At 36.5% G+C, this 20,471-nt stretch overlaps 1 protein-coding gene across 2 annotated transcripts in view; it reads left to right on the top strand.

Annotated features, from left to right (window-relative positions):
* The window catches only part of TRMT11 (tRNA methyltransferase 11), a 60,208-nt gene that overhangs the window by 2,047 nt on the left and 37,690 nt on the right, over window positions 1-20,471 (top strand). The window contains exons 1-7 of one of the 2 annotated variants that reach the window (XM_024759142.1): window positions 9,166-9,181; window positions 10,261-10,326; window positions 11,954-12,027; window positions 15,259-15,340; window positions 15,429-15,521; window positions 15,992-16,126; window positions 17,123-17,279. In XM_024759142.1, coding sequence (XP_024614910.1) covers window positions 12,005-12,027; window positions 15,259-15,340; window positions 15,429-15,521; window positions 15,992-16,126; window positions 17,123-17,279 — 490 coding nt within the window. In that variant the 5' untranslated portion in view covers window positions 9,166-9,181; window positions 10,261-10,326; window positions 11,954-12,004. Of the gene's footprint in view, window positions 1-9,165; window positions 9,182-10,260; window positions 10,327-11,953; window positions 12,028-15,258; window positions 15,341-15,428; window positions 15,522-15,991; window positions 16,127-17,122; window positions 17,280-20,471 lie in introns of those variants that run through there. The other variant, XM_024759141.1, reaches the window with a different exon arrangement.

The following is a 20,471-nucleotide window of genomic DNA, read 5'->3' as shown; positions in this document are numbered from 1 at the left end:
TTGAGAGCAAAGAGGGAGCTGATGAGCTACAACAGTTGAGTAGAGAAGAACTCAGGTGTTAGAGCGAGGCTGAAAACGCAGCTGAGGGTGAAGAGCATGCATTTGTAATTGTGCCAAGATTCTGTGATTTTCTTCAGTTGTGTTCAACTCACTGGCCTTGGGAGTTTTGAAGGAAGATTGTGGCATTGATTCGGGACTAATGTGTTGCTGGGCAGGTGCGTTGAGAAATGAAAGCAAGTGTAGAGGCACAGAGGGATGGTTGATTATGGTGGTTTGTGTGGGGGATGTGAGGGGAAGGAGGATGAAGTAATGGGCACTGAGGCTAGAGAGGTGGGTAGGATCCAGATTTTGGAGTGTTGTGAAACCATTGGAAGGAATTTGGATTTTGTTTTAGATTTAATGGAGAGCCATTGACTCTTTTTTCTTTTTTTTTTCCTTTTTAAGCCAGAAAGCGACAAACATTTTTTCATTTTAAATCACTAAGTGACTAGCAATCATTTGTGTTTTAAAAAGATAGTTCTGGAGTACCAGAGAAAGGATACCACTTAGAGGATACTGAGGTGGAACTAGAGAGAAGCCAAGGACGGTGAGTGCCTATAGTCAGATAATGCAGGGAGAATGGAGTGGTTAAACTGCAGTCTTAAAAATAGCATCCCTAGTATTTGCTGGTTTTACCTGTTTTTTCTTTCTTAAATTCTTCTTAGTATCTTTCCCTTGTGCCAGTTTAATCTTCCAAAAGCTCAGCCATCTTTTCTGTCTCCATTGTCCCAAGGCTGAAACTCTAGTCTGGCATTCAAGGCCTGCAGTTGCATGGTTTTCTCCTCTGTATCCTCCCACCCGCTCCTCCTACAAACAGTGCAGCCAAAATAGACTTCCCCATTATTCCCTGAATGATGCCCTCTTGTTTGGGTCTTTCCTATTCCACTCTTCGTTTTACTGATTTTATATTGTCAATATTCATTTAGATTTGCCCACATATTTGTTTATTTTAGGTTTATATTTTTCACTTGATTCTTTTTCAGATGTGCAATTTCCTTTTTTTTTAATCCTCTACCAAAATTCTTAATTTTGTCTTTTATCCCTTTCAATATAGAAAGCACAGTTATGTTAAAGTACATAATTGAAAAAAGGGGTCCTATGGGTCTGTTTCTTTTATGTATTGTTTCTCTTGGTTCTTTTTCATGTGTGTGCTGGGTGTTTATTAAATATATACCAGATATATTTGAAAATTTATTTGAAAAAATAAGTGAGGGCTAGGATGATGTAAATCCTCTTGAAGAATATAGGAACATTAACACACTAGGATCACTTGAACTCGTTTTCAGCCATTAAGTTGTTTCTGTTCTGATTTGCACATACTGCTAGTGTGTGTAGCTTTTGGGGATGCCAGTCTAAACTGGGTGGGTTATCAAACTTCCTTTCCTTCTCATTGTTGGCCCTATATTCTTTTTGTTCCGCTAGCTCCATTAAGCTGTCCAAAGGGCTGTCCGCCCTCACAGCTGCTTTTGGAATTGGTAAATGTCCCAGGGAGAGAGTGGCTGCACCTTGAGATTTCTGTCCTCTCCTGGATCTTGGTTTGGTAATTTTTGTAATCTCTTGATGCCTTCAAGCAGAAGTCAGGGTTTTTTTTAAAATTCTTTTCAGCAGGAGGCTTAATCTGAATCACCTAGTTTGCCATCATTGGAAGTGAAAGTCCTCTCTCTGTACAGATTCTCCCTGTGTTTCAGGGCTTAAGTGAGTTTTTTTTTTTTTTTTTTTTTTTTTGTGGTACGCAGGCCTCTCACTGTTGTGGCCTCTCCCATTGTGGAGCACAGGCTCCGGATGCGCAGGCTCAGCGGCCATGGCTCACGGGCCTAGCCGCTCCATGGCGTGTGGGATCTTCCCAGACCGGGGCACGAACCCGTGTCCCCTGCATCAGCAGGCGGACTCTCAACCACTGTGCCACCAGGGAAGCCCCTTAAATGAGTTTCCATTGAAACTTTTCTTCTAAAACTGAAGTAATCTTTTCTTCCTTTGTACTCTGGTACAATACTTCTTTGCGTCTTTAAGGGCACTCACTGTTGTACACCCCACTTTTCATTTACTGGATTAAATGTTAGTTCTAGTAGAGCTTAAGCTCCCTCAGGATAAATATATATTTATCTTTACATAGCTCAGTGCCTTGCACATATTAGTTGTTTAATAAATATTGAATTGAGTGAAATAGGATCTCTTCAGGGAAGGCAATCAAAAGGACAGTCTACACTTATGGACCCATCTACTGTAGGAGAACTGCTAGGCAGGAAAACTATAATGAGTAGCTGCCTTTATGATTTAAAATGAAAGATTGAGTGCAAGTGTGGTCTGGTTTTACCTCTGTGCAGTTAATCAGGGCCAGTTTTAGTTGGCAGCTGCCTTATTGTACTAAAAGTAAAGTTCAGACCCCTGGGTTTCATTTCTGGTTCTGAAGCAAACTAAATGGATGAAAGAGTGGCTAAAAGAACTGAAAAGCTCGTGAATTAATGTATCAGGTATGCATCAGATCATGCCATATTTTTATATCCAATGTCTAATATAAATTCTTCTATTCCTGATGTAAAAAGATTCTCAACTGGAAAGTGAGTTTGCCATATGATGAATAAAAACCTTGTGTTTTGATTTTTCCAAGTAGGTTGATATTGTAGTTTAATATGTGTTTTGCTTTTAAATTTGAAACTTGGATTATCACATTTACTCTCACTTTAAATGATTGCTTAGATTTTAGGTAATGGTGCTAATCTTATGTTGTAAAATTTCCAATAATCCTCACTTTTTAAAAAAATCTCTTAGAACATTTGTGCTTTAACCTGTTGCTAATTTCTAACAATGTATTCCAAGAGCAGCACACTTCCTTGTTTTAAATGTAAAGCTGATTTCATAATATGGTTTAGTACAGAATGAACAATAGTCATTCTAGGTCAAGAGACAATCTATAACTTCATTTTTTTCTTTTAAGTAGTATAACTTTGTCAGTCTCACTTGATTTCTTGACTCACTGGACTTCAAGGATAGTGTTGGTCATCATCAGCTTGATTCCTTTAATAACAGCCTAGGTTCTTTGCTCCATTCTTTACAGACCTTACCTCATGAGGTAGCTGATTCCTGTTTTATAGGTGGGGGAACTGAGGGTCAAAGGAGTTAAGCTTCTTGTAAAAAAAAAAAAAAATCACACAGCTGCTATTTGGAAGAACTGAAGAACAAATTGTGGTCTGACTCTGAGGTCCAGTGATGCCTCCTATTCAAATTTGTGTCACCCATGTTGCAAAATGACTTTTGGACTACCTTCAGTGATTTACTGATAGTCTATGCTAGTTCTTGGTCTGTCCATGTGATTCAACTGAGTTCAGCACCTTCTAATGCCAGGGATTAAGAAAATGATTTGTTGCCTAGACAAAAGGGAAAACAGAGAAGGTACTAGTTGTTCAAACCTCCCATTCTTCTTGGTCTTGAGGTAGAGGACTTCATGGTCTGGGTGTACGTTCTCTCATGGTGGCTGTGGCTCATGATGGGCGTGGTTTTCGTCCCTTTCCCTAGTTGGAACGAAAGGGAATTGTAGGCACCCCTCAGTGGGGACACTTATCTCTCATTAGATTTATTCCTCTATAAGACCTATACAGAGGAGTGGGATTCTACCTGCTTTATGTTATTTGGGGAGGCAAAATTTGTTAGTAGTATAAATCATAAAGTTTGTATAATATCCTGTGTTTATCAGTACATAGTGATTGCTTCATAGACTATATGTACTATCTGAACAGATTTCAAGTTTGCATACCTGATGTTTTAAAGTAGCTTTTGTATTCTCTTTCTAGTTCTGTAATTTTATCCAGAAAGGAGATTAACATACCATAACTTGTACATAATGAATCCACAGTGATGCTCCCTAGTTAATCACTTTTCTTTTTTTTAATTTAACATATATTTATTCATCTAATTAACTGGACAAGACAGCAGAGTTAATCTCTAAAGGGACTCCTGGCATTTGGTAAAATTCTATTATTCATCTTTTAGTCTTTTAATCATAAAATAATACATTACTAATGATTTTAGTTTCTAGAAAAAGAATGGTTCCAAATACAGCTTGTAAACAAATATAGTAAAAATAATTTTCTGTGCTAGTAATCAAAAAATTAAAATAACAAGTTAAAAGCACTATTTTTTAATCTACTTAATTAACAAAAACAGTACAACATCCAACTGAACAGTAGTGAAGGCAAATTGATACTCTCACTTTATAATTTAAAACAGTCCTTTAAGAAAGTATTTTGGGAGTGGCTTCAAGATGGCGGAGGAGTAGACATGGAGATCACCTTCCTTCTCACAGATACATCAAAATTACATCTACATGTGGAACAACTCCTACAGAACACCTACTGAATGCTGGCAGAAGACCTCAGACTTCCCAAAAGGCAAGAAACTCCCCACATACCTGGGTAGAGCAAAAGAAAAAAGAAAAAACAGAGACAAAAGAATAGGAATGGGACCTGCCCCTCTGGGAGGGAGCTGTGAAGGAGGAAGAGTTTCCACACACTAGGAAGCCCCTTCACTGGCGGAGACTGTGGGTGGTGAGGGAGAAACTTAGGAGCCACAGAAGAGAGTGCAGCAACAGGGGTGCGGAGGGCAAAGCGCAGAGATTCCCACACAGAGGGTTGGTGCCGACCAGCACTCACCAGCCCGAGAGGCTTGTCAGCTCACCCCCCGGGGCAGGTGGTGGCTGGGAGCTGAGGTTCAGGCTTCGGAGGTCAGACCCCAGGGAGAGGACTGGGGTTAGCTGCCTGAACACAGGCTGAAGGGGGCTAGTGTGCCACAGCTAGCTGGAAGGGAGTCTGGGAAAAAGTCTGGACCTGCCTAAGAGGCAAGAGACCATTGTTTTGGGGTGCACGAGGAGAGGGGATTCAGAGCACCGCCTAAACGAGCTCCAGAGAAGGGGGCGAGCCATGGCTATCAGCGCGGACACCAGAGATGGGCATGAAATGCTAAGGCTGATGCTGCAGCCACCAAGAAGCCTGTATGCAAGCACAGGTCACTGTCCACACCTCCCCTCCTAGGAGCCTGTGCAGCCTGCCACTGTCAGGATCCCATGATCCAGGGACAACTTCCCCAGGAGAACGCACGGTGTGCCTCAGGCTGGTGCAATGTCACGCCAGCCTCTGCCGCCGCAAGCTCACTCTGCATTCCGTACCCCTCCCTCCTTCCGGCCTGAGTGAGCCAGAGCCCCCGAATTAGCCGCTCCTTTAACCCCATCCCGTCTGGGCGGAGAACAGATGCCCTCAGGCGACCTACACGCAGAGATGGGCCAAATCTAAAGCTGAACCCCAGGAGCTGTGCGAACAAAGAAGAGAAAGGGAAATCTCTCCCAGCAGACTCAGGAGCAGCGGATTAAATCTCCACAATCAACTTGATGTACCCTGCATCTCTGGAATACCTGAATAGACAACGAATCATCCCAAAATTGAGGTGGTGGACTTTGGGAGCAACTGTAGACTTGGGGTTTGCTTTCTGCATCAATTTGTTTCTGGTTTTATGTTTATCTTAGTTTAGTATTAAAAGCTTATTATCATTGGTAGATTTGTTTATTGATTTGGTTGTTCTCTTCCTTTTTAAATTATGTATATATATATATATTTTTTCCTTTTTCTCTTTTTGTGAGTGTGTGATTCTTTGTGTGATTTTGACTGTGTAGCTGGGCTTTTGCCATTTGTCCTAGGGTTCTGACTTTCTTTTTTAACTGTAGTTTTTAGCACTTGTTATCATTGGTGGATTTGTTTTTTGGTTTGGTTGCTCTCTTTCTTTCCTTCTTTTTTTTTTAATTACTTTTTTATTTTTAATAGTTCTTTTCTATTTTAATAACTTTATTTTATTTTTTCCTTTCTTTCTTTCTTTCTTTTTTTTTTTTCCTCCCTTTTCTTCTGAGCCGTGTGGCTGACAGGGTCTTGGTGCTCCAGCCGGGTGTCAGTCCTAAGCCTCGGAGGTGGGAGAGCTGAGCTAAGGACACTGGACCACAAGAGACGTCCTGGCCCCACGTAATATCAAACAGCAGAAGCTCTCCCAGAGATCACCATCTCAACGCTAAGACCCAGCTCCACTGAACGACCAGCAATCTACAGTGCTGGACACCCTATGCCAAACAACTAGCAAGACAGGAACACAAACGCACCTTTAGCAGAGAGGCTGCCTAAAATCGTAATAAGTTCACAGACACCCCAAAACACACCACCAGATGTGGTCCTGCCCACCAGAAAGACAAGATCCGGCCTCATCCACCAGAACACAGGCACCAGTTCTACACAACCCTCTGAACCAACCTGCATAACCAGGAAGCTTACACAACCCTCTGAACCAACCTTACCCACTGGGAGCAGACATCAAAAACAACAGGAACTACGAACCTGCAGATTGTGAAAAGGAGACCCCAAACACAGTAAGTTAAGCAAAATGAGAAGACACAGAAATACACAGCAGATGAAGGAGCAAGGTAAAAAGCCTCCAGATGAAACAAATGAAGAGGAAATAGGCAGTCTACCTGAAAATGTATTCAGAGTAATGATAGATACTCATCTAGAAAAAAAGGGAGAATCAACAGAATTAGAAATGAAAAAGGAGAAGTAACAACTGACACTGCAGAAATTCAAAGGATCATGAGAGATTACTACAAGCAACTATATGCCAATAAAATGGACAACCTGGAAGAAATGGACAAATTATTAGAAAAACACAACCTTCTGAAATTGAACCAGGAAGAAATAGAAAATATAAACAGACCAATCCCAAGCACTGAAATTGAAACTGTGATTAAAAATCTTCCAACAAACAGAAGCCCAGGACCAGATGGATTCACCGGAATGTTCTATCAAACATTTAGAGAAGAGCTAACACCTATCCTTCTCAAACTCTTCCAAAATGTAGCAGAGGGAGGAACACTCCCAAACTCGTTCTACGAGGCCACCATCAACCTGATACCAAAACCAGACAGAGATGCCACAAAAAGAGAAAACTACTGGCCAATATCACTGATGAACATAGATGCAAAAATCCTCAACAAAAATACTAGCAAACAGAATCCAACAGCCCATTAAAAGGGTCATACACCATGATCAAATGGGGTTTATCCCAGGAATGCAAAGATTCTTCAATATATGCAAATCAATCAATGTGATACACCGTATTAGCAAATTGAAGAATAAAAACCATATAATCATCTCAATAGATGTAGGAAAAGCTTTCGAGAAAATTCAACACCCATTTATGATAAAAACCCTGCAGAAAGTAGGCATAGAGGGAACTTTCCTCAACATAATAAAGGCCATATATGACAAACCCACAGCCAACATCGTTCTCAATGGTGAAAAACTGAAATTATTTCCGCTAAGATCAGAAACAAGGCAAGGTTGCCCACTCTCACCACTATTATTATGCATAGTTTTGGAAGTTTTAGCCACAGCAGTCAGAGAAGAAAAAGAAATAAAAGGAATCCAATTTGGAAAAGAAGAAGTAAACCTGTCACTGTTTGCAGATGACATGATACTATACATAGAGAATCCTAAAGATGCTACCAGAAAACTACTAGAGCTAATCAATGAATTTGGTAAAGTAGTAGGATACAAAATTAATGCACAGAAATCTCTGGCATTCCTATACACTAATGATGAAAAATCTGAAAGAGAAATTAAGGAAACATTCGCATTTACCATTGCAACATAAAGAATAAAATACCTAGGAATAAACCTACCTAAGGAGACAAAAGACCTGTATGCAGAAAACTATAAGACACTGATGAAAGAAATTAAAGATGATACAAACAGATGGAGAGATATACCATGTTTTTGGATTGGAAGAATCAGTATTGTGAAAATGACTGTACTACCCACAGCAATCTACAGATTCAATGCAATCCCTATCAAACTACCACTGGCATTTTTCACAGAACTAGAACAAAAAATTTCACAATTTGTATGGAAACACAAAAGACCCCGAATAGCCAAAGCAATCTTGAGAACGAAAAAAGGAGCTGGAGGAATCAGGCTCCCTGACTTCAGACTATACTGCAAAGCTACAGTAATCCAGACAGTATGGTACTGGCACAGAAACAGAAATATAGATCAATGGAACAGGATAGAAAGCCCAGCGATAAGCCCACACACATATGGTCATCTTATCTTTGATAAAGGAGGCAAGAATATACAATGGAGAAAAGACAGCCTCTTCAATAAGTGGTGCTGGGAAAACTGGACAGCTACATGTAAAAGAATGAAATTAGAATGCTACCTGACAGCATACACTAAAATAAACTAAAAATGGATTAAAGACCTAAATGTAAGGCCAGACAGTATAAAACTCTTAGAGGATAACATAGGCAGAACTTCATGACATAGATCACAGCAAGATCCTTTTTGACCCACCTCCTAGAGAAATGGAAATAAAAACAAACATAAACAAATGGGACCTAATGAAACTTCAAAGCTTTTGCACAGCAAAGGAAACCATAAACAAGACAAGAAGACAACCCTCAGAATGGGAGAAAATATTTACAAACGAAGCAACTGACAAAGGATTAATCTCCAAAATATACCAGCAGCTTATGCAGCTCAATATCAGAAAAACAAGCAACCCAATCCAAAAATGGGCAGAAGACCTAAATAGGCATTTCTCCAAAGAAGATATACAGATTGCCAACAAACACATGAAAGGATGCTCAATATCACTAATCATTAGCAAAATGCAAGTCAAAACTACAATGAGGTATCACTCAACACCAGTCAGAAGGGCCATCATCAAAAAATCTACAAACAGTAAATGCTGGAGAGGGTGTGGAGAAAAGGGAACCCTCTTGCACTGTTGGTGGGAATGTAAATTGATTCAGCCACTATGGAGAACAGTATGGAGGTTCCTTAGAAAACTAAAAATAGAACTACCATACAACCCAGCAATCCCACTACTGGGCATATACCCTGAGAAAACCATAATTCAAAATGAATCATGTACCACAGTTTTCATTGCAGCTCTATTTACAATAGCCAGGAAATGGAAGCAACCTAAGTGTCCATCGACAGATGAATGGATAAAGAAGATGTGACACATATATACAATGGAATATTACCCATAAAAAGAAAGAAAATTGAGTTACTTGTTGTGACATGGATGGACCTAGAGTCTCATAGAGAGTTAAGTAAGTCAGAAGGAGAAAAACAAATATCGTATGCTAACACATATATATTGAATCTAAAAAAAAAAAGTACTGAAGAACCTAGGGGCAGGACAGGAATAAAGACGCAGACGTAGAGAATGGAAGTGAGGACATGGGGAGGGGGAGGGCTATGCTGGGACCAAGTGAGAGAGTGGCATGGACATATATAGGCTACCAAATGTATAATATATAGCCAGTGGGAAGCAGCTGCATAGCACAGGGAGATCAGCTCTGTGCTTTGTGTCCACCTAGAGTGGTGGGATAGGGAAGGTGGGAGGGAGATGCAAGAAAGAGGGGATATAGGGATATATGTATATGTATAGGTGATTCACTTTGTTGTACAGCAGAAACTAACACACCATCTTAAAGCAATTACACTCCAATAAAGATGTTTAAAAAAAAGTATTTTGGCCACATATACTCTAAGAAGCCATAAAATTTTTCACGTCTCTGAGTATAGTAATGCTACTTTAGAGAAGCAATCTCAAATGGAAAAATCCATATATTTGTGAAAATAAGTATTTAGCTTTGTTTTAAACTGATAAAGTTGAAAACACCTAAATGTCCAACATAAAGTATATTGTTTCCTACTGAAAAATTTGCAATCCTGATGCCAAGGAAGAAAATGTTTATGATATTAATATTCAAAGGGAAAACACAGGGATCCTAAACATCATTACAAACATGTTATTTCTTTTCTGAACATCCTCAAATCATCTAATTTATTTGTATTGATCCATTGTCAGATTTACTAATCTATTGTTTTTGTAATCTGCTTTTTCCTTTTAAAACTCAGTGCATTTTCTCAAAGTTTTTTGACAACGCTTTTTTTTTCCCTAAAATTTCTCCGAAATTACTTACCATGATTGTGACTGTAAAGTTTTTTTAGAACCCAGAGTTGTAATTTGTCTGGTATTGACATTTAAACACCTTAAGTAGATAATCTGCTCTTTGTGTTTGTGTGTGTGTGTGTTTGTGTGTGTGTGTGTTATAACTGCATCTTAATAGACTTTAAGTTCCCTGTGTTAAAATGTATTCTCTCTCTGATATTTTCAATATAGGAAATAAAGTCTCTGCTTTCACTTTTTGGAGGTCAGTTCACCAATATTCAGGAAACTTATGGAAAGGTAAGTTGAATTTGTATTTTTCATTAGACCATATGTAGTATCCTTTTAAATAGAACCTTGGATTTAAAGAGAAGAACTCAAAATCTTAAATTTATATTTTTTTGGTTACCTGTGTCTGTTTTTAGGGGCAATTGAATAAAAAGGATATTTTGGAGAAATTTTGGTTTTGGAAAGTTAGATTTATTTCCAGTATTCACTTATTTTATTAGTTTTTGAATTGCAGTTCAACCGATATACCATAATTTATATCTGTTGCTTCATTGGAAAAAGGGCTGTCTTCTATTGATGAGGTATAATTAGAGTTTAGAATTTAGCTGAATTTCAGGCTTATATTGGTACTCATTTTAAAATTTGTAATTGTGCATGTGTGAAATTGTGAGTTTGTTTATATATTTTGTATTTGATGGTTTATCAGTGTATTAGAGGAGTTTGGAAAAATAGAAAAAGGAAAAAATCATTCACAATTCTTCTTCCTTGACGTGACTTATAATTTGGGGATACTGCCTTCTAGTCTTTTTTCATATACGTTTTTTCCACTCAGTGGTAATGCTACCAGTGAACTTCTGCATTTCTTTTTCATTTGATAGCATTAATGTAGGCACATATTTCTGCATAGCTTTCATTACTAACAGGGCTGTGTAATATTTTCCATCGATTAGCTCTACCGTAATTTATCTAATGATTTCATTTCATTCAGGTTGCTTTTAAATTTTTCCTAATAAAAATAATACTGAGATGACCATCTTTTTTCCTGTTTGGATTATTTTGAATTTTTCTGTAAGGTAGTGTAAATATTGGAATAAAGGCTGGGTGTGGCAGGGAGGACTTTTCACAAAAGATGAGAGAACTTAATTTGAAAGTCCCCTGGTGTTGGACTTGTACTCCTGAATGAATTTCACTTATTGAGGGAGGAGGAAAAGAGGGAGAGTGTGGATATAATTGGGTGAGGGTGTTAAACTGAGGTTAGGATCCTGCTACATTTTGCTGCATTCTGGCAAGTGGTTATCTGGGTGGAGCACAGAAGTGCCTATAATCTTGGGTATTAAAACCCGCTGATGCACTTGGAACTTTTTTCCTTAGATAAAATAATAAAAATAAATGATAATTTAATAATATACTGTATAGTTTTCCATCATAGTTATTGCAGAGACAATAACTATGTTTCCCACCCCCTTGGGTGGCCACAACTACCTAGAAAAAAAGGGATCATTCAAAGAAACACATTACTTAGTAGTTAAAAATAAAATAGCTGTGTTATAAGAAATAATTAGCAACAATAAAAAATTCTGAAATTATATTTTGGGGTAAAATACTCATTAATTCTTGATCAAACTATATAAGAGCAAATACAAAATTAACCTGAAGTTTAAATATCCTTAAATTTGCTGATGTTTTCATTTATACAGTCATTTATAAAAGTGTTCTGATACTGTACTGTATTATCTTAACAGGTTACCTATTAAAATAATTTATTTATTTATTTTTTATCTATTGGAGCAATTTTTATTTTGGTTAGTGTCAAATCAGATATTCTTACATAGAAGTAGCAGATAGGAATCTCTCCTTATTGACTTCTTAAACGAAAGCATATGAGGCCATAAAACCATATATTGTTGTTTTCTTTCAGTCTCCTTTTTGGATTCTTAGCATTCCCTCTGAAGATATTGCCAGAAACTTAATGAAACGGACAGTGTGTGCCAAGTAAGAAAAACTTATAGTGTCCTCCTGCATGAGTGTAAACCAGACTTCTCATAACTACTCTGTCCTACTTTTTGCTTATGTTGGCAGAAGGTAGAAGGGGGTTGATTGTTTGGGGAGCTCAGCTTAGCTTGTAGTTACATGTATTTGCCACTGGATGGTGGTAGGAGAACAGAGGAGAGTTATCTGCTGAAACTGAGGTTGAGAGAATTTCAGTGGTGAAATGCAGAAACGCTTGCTTTAGAATAATCTTTTTAAACTTCTACATTAAGCAAGCATATGGTATAAGATGTAAATGCTATGTTATTACATAGGATGAATGCCACATTTAATTATAACCAAAGTATTGAAAACCTAAAAATGTTTTTCTTATAGATGGTTTTTAGTTAGATGAACAGATTGGTGAAGTGTAAGATGACAAAAAATGAGGACTACCATAAAGTATGTTTTCTGCTTTATTTGTTAGAGGAACTCTGATTATCATATCTTGATATGGATTAATATAATGATGTCTTCCTTATTTATCCTGCCTGAGTGTTTTCTAGCTTTTATCATTAGTATCTGTTCTTTTTTCATTTCTTTTCTTTCTTTCATTTTTTTTATTGTTGGAAAATTCTATCTTTGGGTTTGAAAATTAAACTGCATTTTTAGCTACCATTTTAAGAACTGAACAACTTATCCTTGAATTGCTTTTTTTTTTTACATGCCCCCCCATCCCCAAACATTTCTGAAAACTTCTTTTTGCTTAGAAATTATAATATTTAATAATGCAGTGCAAATAAGAATTTACATATATCTAGTTTTGTTAGCATGGTTAGCAATACTTTATAGCATAGTATGTCATTGCTATATTATTGAATAGACTACAACCCCCATATTAGATTTATCCTATTGAAAACTAGCTGCAGTACTAAATCTAATCTCATAAATTGAGGCTTGTTGATGGGTCTTAGTCAATAAAAATGACTAGAAAGCAGAAACAGAACTAAGAAACACATCCTTTGAATAATTATTGCTCTACATTAGCGTATTAAAATTTATAGCTCTAAGAGGTGTTTGAATTTCAAAGATAAAGCTTATAGGTTTAAAATAGCTACTTGAGAACCAGAACTTGTATACTTCCTTCAAAGCTCATATCTTCTGATGAATATATTTGAGTAATGGTTCAATAAATAGTTGTATAACATTATGAAATAATGTCCCTGGCTGCTTTTTAGTCTCTGTATATTTTGCATAGCTGAGGTTATACCTTAAGTGATAACTAAGTAAGAACAGTATTACTGCAGAGGCCTTATCTCTATAAATTTAATAGAAATGGGGGAATTCATTTTCAGAGGATAAAATTTACAGTTCTAATTGTAGCATTAATTGTTCTGGAACGAATAGACTTTTAGAACAGTGCATTCAAAGCTAACTTAAATTCAGATTTTTTTGTGGTAGAATAGGGATTGAAAGTTCATTTTATTTGACTTATTTTTAACATGGACTATTTTGAGCATATCACAAGCAGTGATATATAACAAACATTGAGGTACCTACCTTGTTAGAGCTCAACATTTTGAGATATTTGCCACAGCTTTTTTTTTTCTTTTAAAGAAATAAACCATGACAGGAACCATTGGTGCTCCTTGTGTATCTTTCCCCATTCTATTACCCTTCTTCCCTCAAAGCATAGTTTCTTAAAGCATTTTTATTTGTCAGAAAGGTTTCATTATTACTGCTATAATCAATGAAATATTTTAGGTCATATTGATATTATATTAGTAAGTTGACATCCATGCTTATTTATATAGCACCCATGAGATGTGTCAATTCATATAAGTTTTATAATCTCTAAAATAGGGATCATAATAGTGCAGTCATATATATGAAAACTGTTTACTCCGAAATCTAAATCACAAAGGGTGTTACTCCAGTGTTCCAATTATAACTGAAGCTTATGATGTTATATATCTAATATTTTTATTTTGCCATTTAAATATAAATTTATTAATGTTATATAAATTCTTTCTGAAAAAGAGGGTAGGGAGTATTATTTCATTTTTACTGATTCTAGGTTATCACTACAAGCATTAGTTCCTATAAATTACTGTATAATGGTTCATTAGGGATAATTATGATTTATGGAATTGTCTGTGCCTTTCCTGAATGGCCTGGAGTTCCTGTCTTTTTGCATATTTATATCTGAGAAGCAGTGTATAGATTCTGGAGTCAGATGGATTGGGTTTGAATCTTAGCTTCACCAATTGCTATATGACCTGAGAGAGTTATTTAATCTTTCTGTGCCTCAGTTTCCTCATTGGTTAAATGGATGATGATACTGGCAGCTACCTAATAGGATTCCTGTGAAGAATATGTGAATTAATATTAAGTGGCCTTAGAACAGTCCCTGGTACTTTGAGTTATATTGTTAGCTCTTAGTTAGCTAAGTAAGGGTAGTATTACTGTAGAGGCCCTCTTTCTATAATTCATTACAAGGGAAAGGAGGAATTCATTTTCAGAAGATAGTATACTCAGTCCTAACGGCAGCATTACTTACAATCAAAGTAGTTGAATTCAGATGCACAAAATTGTACTAATATATAGATCAAGTTCCATTACAACTAATTCTAAGAATTGTTTCATTGATTACAATGAAATTTTGCTTAATTTTTTATGTTCCTTGATAGACGCATTAGAATTTTTTGTAGTAAGAATTTTGTTTTTGTAATAGTCATAAAAGTAATTATTACTAAATGTTATTAAATAATGGCTAAATATTAATGGTAACATTTTTATCTGGTCATTTTTCCTTTTGTTTTATTCAGAAGACAGTGGGAATGATTGAATTTCCTGCACCTTTATTACTGTTTCACTAAAATCGCCAGTCATTTTATGGAATCATTTGTGTTCTAGTTAAAAAATGATGAAGTGATAACACAACATTGTAAATCAACTATACTCCAATAAAAATTTTTTTAAAATGATGAAATGATTATGATGAAAACTTCAAATAATCTTGACTTATAAATCCTCCTTATTTGTGTAAAGTTCAACTTCTGTGTTAATTTAGACTTAAGCTATATTTGTTTCCAGGATGCGTATTTCTCATTTATAGCTTAGAAAACATAGGCAATAATTGTTTTAGTGGAGCAAGCATAAAAACCAGTGAAATAATTGTTACATATTACTGTATGAACTCATTTTTTTTTTTTTTTTTTTTACTGAGGTTAATGTCAATCATTTATTTCCTAGGTCTATATTTGAACTATGGGGTCATGGAAAGTCTCCAGAGGAGCTATATAATTCTTTGAAAAACTACCCTGTGGAGAAGATGGTGCGTAGTAAAATGTGGTTTTCTGTAAGCATATCTGTAGATACTGCAGAATTACTAAGCTTAAAGAATTTATCTGCTCTTATTTTAGGTTCCATTTCTGCATTCAGATTCTACATATAAAATAAAGATTCACACATTTAATAAAACGTTGACACAAGAAGAAAAAATCAAACGGATAGATGTAAGTGAATTTAGCAAAAACCAAAAACCTATGAGATTAATGTAATATAGCCACTGTTGATATATAATATCCGCAATGCTAAGTGCTTCTTTTTTTTTTTTTTTTTTTTTTTTTTTTTTTTGCGGTACGCGGGCCTCTCACTGCTGTGGCCTCTCCCGTTGCGGAGCACAGGCTCCGGACGTGCAGGGTCAGTGGCCATGGCTCACGGGCCCAGCCGCTCCGCGGCATGTGGGATCTTCCCGGACCAGGGCACGAACCCATGTCCCCTGCATCGGCAGGCGGACTCTCAACAACTGCGCCACCAGGGAAGCCCTGCTAAGTGCTTCTTTTGTACCACATTATGTGCTAAGTATTTTCATGTTTTGTCTTATTTAGTGCTGATACCAGACTTACAAGGTTGGTATTATTATATAAGCACTATGTTTTCTTTTAAATTTTTATAGGACATTGGAATTACTTTTATTTTTTAGGCCCTTGAATTTCTGCCATTTGAAGGAAAGGTGAATTTAAAGAAGCCACAACATATATTCTCTATTTTGGAGGATTATGGTTTGGACCCAAACTGCATCCCTGAGAATCCACATAATATCTATTTTGGTAGATGGGTAAGCAAGTGTTCTTTTTACCATTCTATGAAACAGAAACAGAATCAGGGACATAGAGAATAGACTGGTGGTTGCCAAGGGGGAGAGGGGTGGGAGAGGGTAGGAGTGGGAGTTTCGGATTAGCACATACAAACTGGTATATATAGAATGAATAAACAACAAGGTTCTACTGTATAGCACAGGGAACTATATTCAATATCCTGTGATAAACTATAATGGAAAGGAATATGAAAAAGAATGTATATATATGTATAACTGAGTCACTTTGCTGTACAGCGGTAATTAACATTGTAATTCAACTATACTTCAATAAAAAATTGAAAAAAAAGAAAAAATTCTAAGTGGTAGGCCTTTGTATTTGACTCTTTATATGTAAAACTTTAGAGGAGCTGAAGAGTCAGAACTACTGTATGAATTAAAATCAGTGGAAAATATGTGGTTGTGTGTTTTGTTTTTCCAGAGATTCTGATGAAATGCAAGAGGATTGTTAGATATGGGGCCCAGGTAGGAGGTCATGTACCTGGAAGTCTTAAGTCATCGGAAAGTGTGAACTGCTTTTTTAATAAAGCAGAGCAAAGGCAGAGTGCTGTGATAGCAGGATTCTCATTTGTGGAGCTCTCTGATCTAGGTTTCCATTCTGAAGAGAAATGAAATTACTGCAGAGCAGTTCTGCCCACTTCCCTGAGGCAGGAAGCTGTGGCTTATGTTACAGAATATTGTTATTTAGGAGAAAAAAAGAGGTGGCTAGAGCTCACCACCAAGCCCTGGAATAATTGCATTCAAATTCAATTCAAATTTGCTTTGAAAAGCAAAAGTAAATGGGAACACACTAAGAAATAAAGGTATTTGTCCATAACTGCCTTAATCACATATTTATGTGAAGCAGTGGTAAATGGAAAGAAGTTCTCATTATCAAGATACTATGGGTTTATTGTGAATAATTATCTTAAATCTGTTCTGTACATTTACACAAATTGAAAATTATCTCTAATCTAGATTGCAGATGGGCAGAGAGAGCTTATTGAGTCATACAGTGTCAAAAAGAGACACTTTATTGGAAATACGAGCATGGATGCTGGTTTATCATTCATCATGGCCAACCATGGAAAAGTGAAAGAAAATGATATTGTATTTGATCCATTTGTTGGAACAGGTATTTTAATTTAATTGTTAAACTAGTGTAGAGATGTTGCTTGTTTATATTAGTCAAGGTCATAGTAATAGTTTTGCTAAAAGATAAAATAATCCTTTATTTATCATTAGATAAGAGACAACCACATATTTGTATAGTAGCCCATATTTAACACTTTTACCACTTCCAAAGAGGATGCTGAAAGAATTTTGTGGGGTTTATTTCCCCGAGTAAACCACTAAGGGGAGTATACCATACATTGTGGAAATGTTGTAAAGCTATATAGTTTATTTAAATAGGAAAACTCTTACTATACTTCAGTTAAAAAAAAAAAAAGGAAAACTCTTGGGGGGAAGAAAGACTTGAGTGACAGAATTTTAAAAAGTATTCATCTTTTAAAATTGATAATTATATACTTACATGGAAAAAAAATAATGTGCCTTTGGTTTGTGGAGGTTCATATGTGAAGTTTGAAAATAAGAAAAGTGACTAAGTATCAATGGACTACAGCTTGGCTGCTGAGGCTATGACCTGGGTTCTGTATGCACTTGATTGGATGTCCTCATAATTAACTTGTGTGGAAGTCCTAAAAGTCCAAGTTTATTTCATCTGACTCTGAAGACATTTTCCTGCTTCAACCCATTTTTTTCAATCTTGCCTGTACTTAGGGAGTACTCACATTTAGGTTCATCTGGCTAAATTCATTATGATTCAGATCATTTAGGAACAAATTATGTGGTTGGAGTTTCTCCCTGTAGTGGTCTTTCCCCATCAGCAACTCATTAGAAACTCATCAGAAACTTTGTAAGCAGTGATGATGCAGTAGCTACTGTTTGTTGAATAGTAAACATGTCAGGTACTAGCTATGCACTCTAATGTTACTACCTAATTTAATTCTTACAACTACTGAAATTGAGATACTTAAAAAAATCTTCCTGAGATTATGGCACAGACAGAGAAGTTAAGTGACTTGGTCAAGGTTATACAGTGTAGAAATCTCATGAGATTCAAACTCAAGCAGTCTAACTCCAGAGCTCGTACTCTTTACTATCATAATGCTGCCTCTCTCAGCCTTAGGATCTGCCAGCCAGCTATTGTACCATAAACTAACTTAAGGAATACAATCCCATGTCATTAGGAGCAAATAGAATCAAGGTCAAGAGATTCTAACTGGTGGAATTATTTCCTGTGTTGTTGAATTAATCTTAGTGAGTCTCTCTTCTGCTATTCCACCATTGTCTTCATATATCCCACCCCCAACATACTACTATACCTATTCCTTTCTTTCCTATCCTCATTATCCTGAGTGCCTCCCCAACTTTTTGAACTTTACAGGAAATAATGCCAAACTGATAGAAAAGTTACAAGATTAAAAATAGAAGAAAGAACACATACATATCCTTGACCCAGAGTAGACTGTTGTTAAAATTTGGCATCATTTGCTTTATCATTTATTTTCTCATTATGTTTATATACAAGTAAGTTGCATCCATTACATCCCTTTACCTCTCAAAGACTTGGAATATGTTTCTTAAGAATAAGGATATTCTCGGGCTTCCCTGGTGGCGCAGTGGTTGAGAGTCCACCTGCCGATGCAGGGGACGCAGGTTTGTGCCCCGGTCCGGGAAGATCCCACATGCCGCGGAGCGGCTGGGCCCGTGAGCCATGGCCGCTGAGCCTGCGCGTCTGCAGCCTGTGCTCCACAGCGGGAGAGGCCACAACAGTGAGAGGCCCATGGACCGCAAAAAAAAAAAAAGAATAAGGATATTCTCTTACATAACCACAGTATAGTTTTCAGTGTTAGTAAATGTACTATTAATACAGTAGTTTAGTGTTTGTATTCCATTTTTGGTAATTGACCCACTGATGTCCCTTTATACCATCTGTTTTCCTTTCCAGGTATTGTATTTTGTTGTTAACATTTCTTTGATCCCTTGATGTGGAGTATATCCAGAATCTTACTTTTTCTTTTATAAAACTTACAATTTTGAAGAATACTATCCCTCCTCTATTTTTTATCCAGAATGTTCCTTATTTTGGGTCAACCAAACATATACATATTTTAGAAATTGTGAGTTTTCACATATACTACAAATTCTGGTCTAACCGTACAGATTTCTTTTTTTTTTTTCACTTAACTTCACTTAGTATTTCTTAGAAATCACTTCCTTTAGTTCATAGAGATTATCTTCGTTCTTTTTTATAGTTGTACTCCATGGGTTTATGTACTGTAATTTAGTCAAACAATCACCTAAACTTGGATATAGGTAGTTTCCCATATTTCACAGTTACAAATAATGCTTGCAATGAATAATCTGTACATATATACTTTCATAGTGTTGGGAGTATAGCTCCAGGGTAAATTCCTAGAATTAGGATTGCTAGGTTGAAGAATGTAAGCGTATGTAGTTTTGTTAAATGTGGCCAAATTACTCTCCATTATACCATCTTGCCTTCTCACCAGCAATATATGAGCCCCTGTTCCCTCACAGCCTCACCAGCAGAGTATATTGTCAGGCTTTTGAAATTTGCCAGTCTGTTGGGTGAAAATGTTATCTCAGTGAAGTGTTCATTTATATTTCTCTTACGAGTGAAATCTAATCACTTTTTCTATTTTAAGGTCCAGTTTTATAACCTTTTTGGAATTATCTCCAAATCTTTTGCGATTTTTCTGTAGACTTTTTGATTCCCCCCCTTATTTTTAAAAATACTTTATATTTTAGTCACTCTCCCCCTTTTTTCCTGTTTTATGTATGTAACTATGTAAAATATTTTCTCCCAGTTTGCCCTTTATGTTTTGACTTTGCATGTAATTGTTTTTTTGCCAGGCAAAAACTTTCCCACTACATCCAAGTTATAGAGGAATTCAGCTCTGTTTTCTGGTACTTTAGTAGTTTTGATTTTTTTCCTTTTAGATCTCGAATGCATTTGGAGTTTATTTTCTTGTATGCCGTGAGGAATTGATTTAATTTATCTTTTTCCAAATGGTCACCCTCTATTAATTCTTAATCTTGTTCTTGGACTTCTAAAACCTTTTCCTGTGAAGTGATTCTTGGAGATACATACATGTACGTGTTTAGTATGCACACATACACATAGACCAGACCATAGAGTTTAAAAATAGTTACCAGTATGGGTAAAATTTCCTTCCTTTGATGTAGACGAGGCTGGGCATATTATGAAATGCTAACTTCCATAGCAGTCAAGGTGTTG

This window comes from Neophocaena asiaeorientalis, unplaced genomic scaffold, assembly GCF_003031525.2.
Source record: "Neophocaena asiaeorientalis asiaeorientalis breed wild unplaced genomic scaffold, Neophocaena_asiaeorientalis_V1.1 scaffold5, whole genome shotgun sequence".
Lineage (NCBI taxonomy): Eukaryota > Metazoa > Chordata > Mammalia > Artiodactyla > Phocoenidae > Neophocaena > Neophocaena asiaeorientalis.
This window is presented reverse-complemented; position numbering and strand designations above follow the sequence as displayed.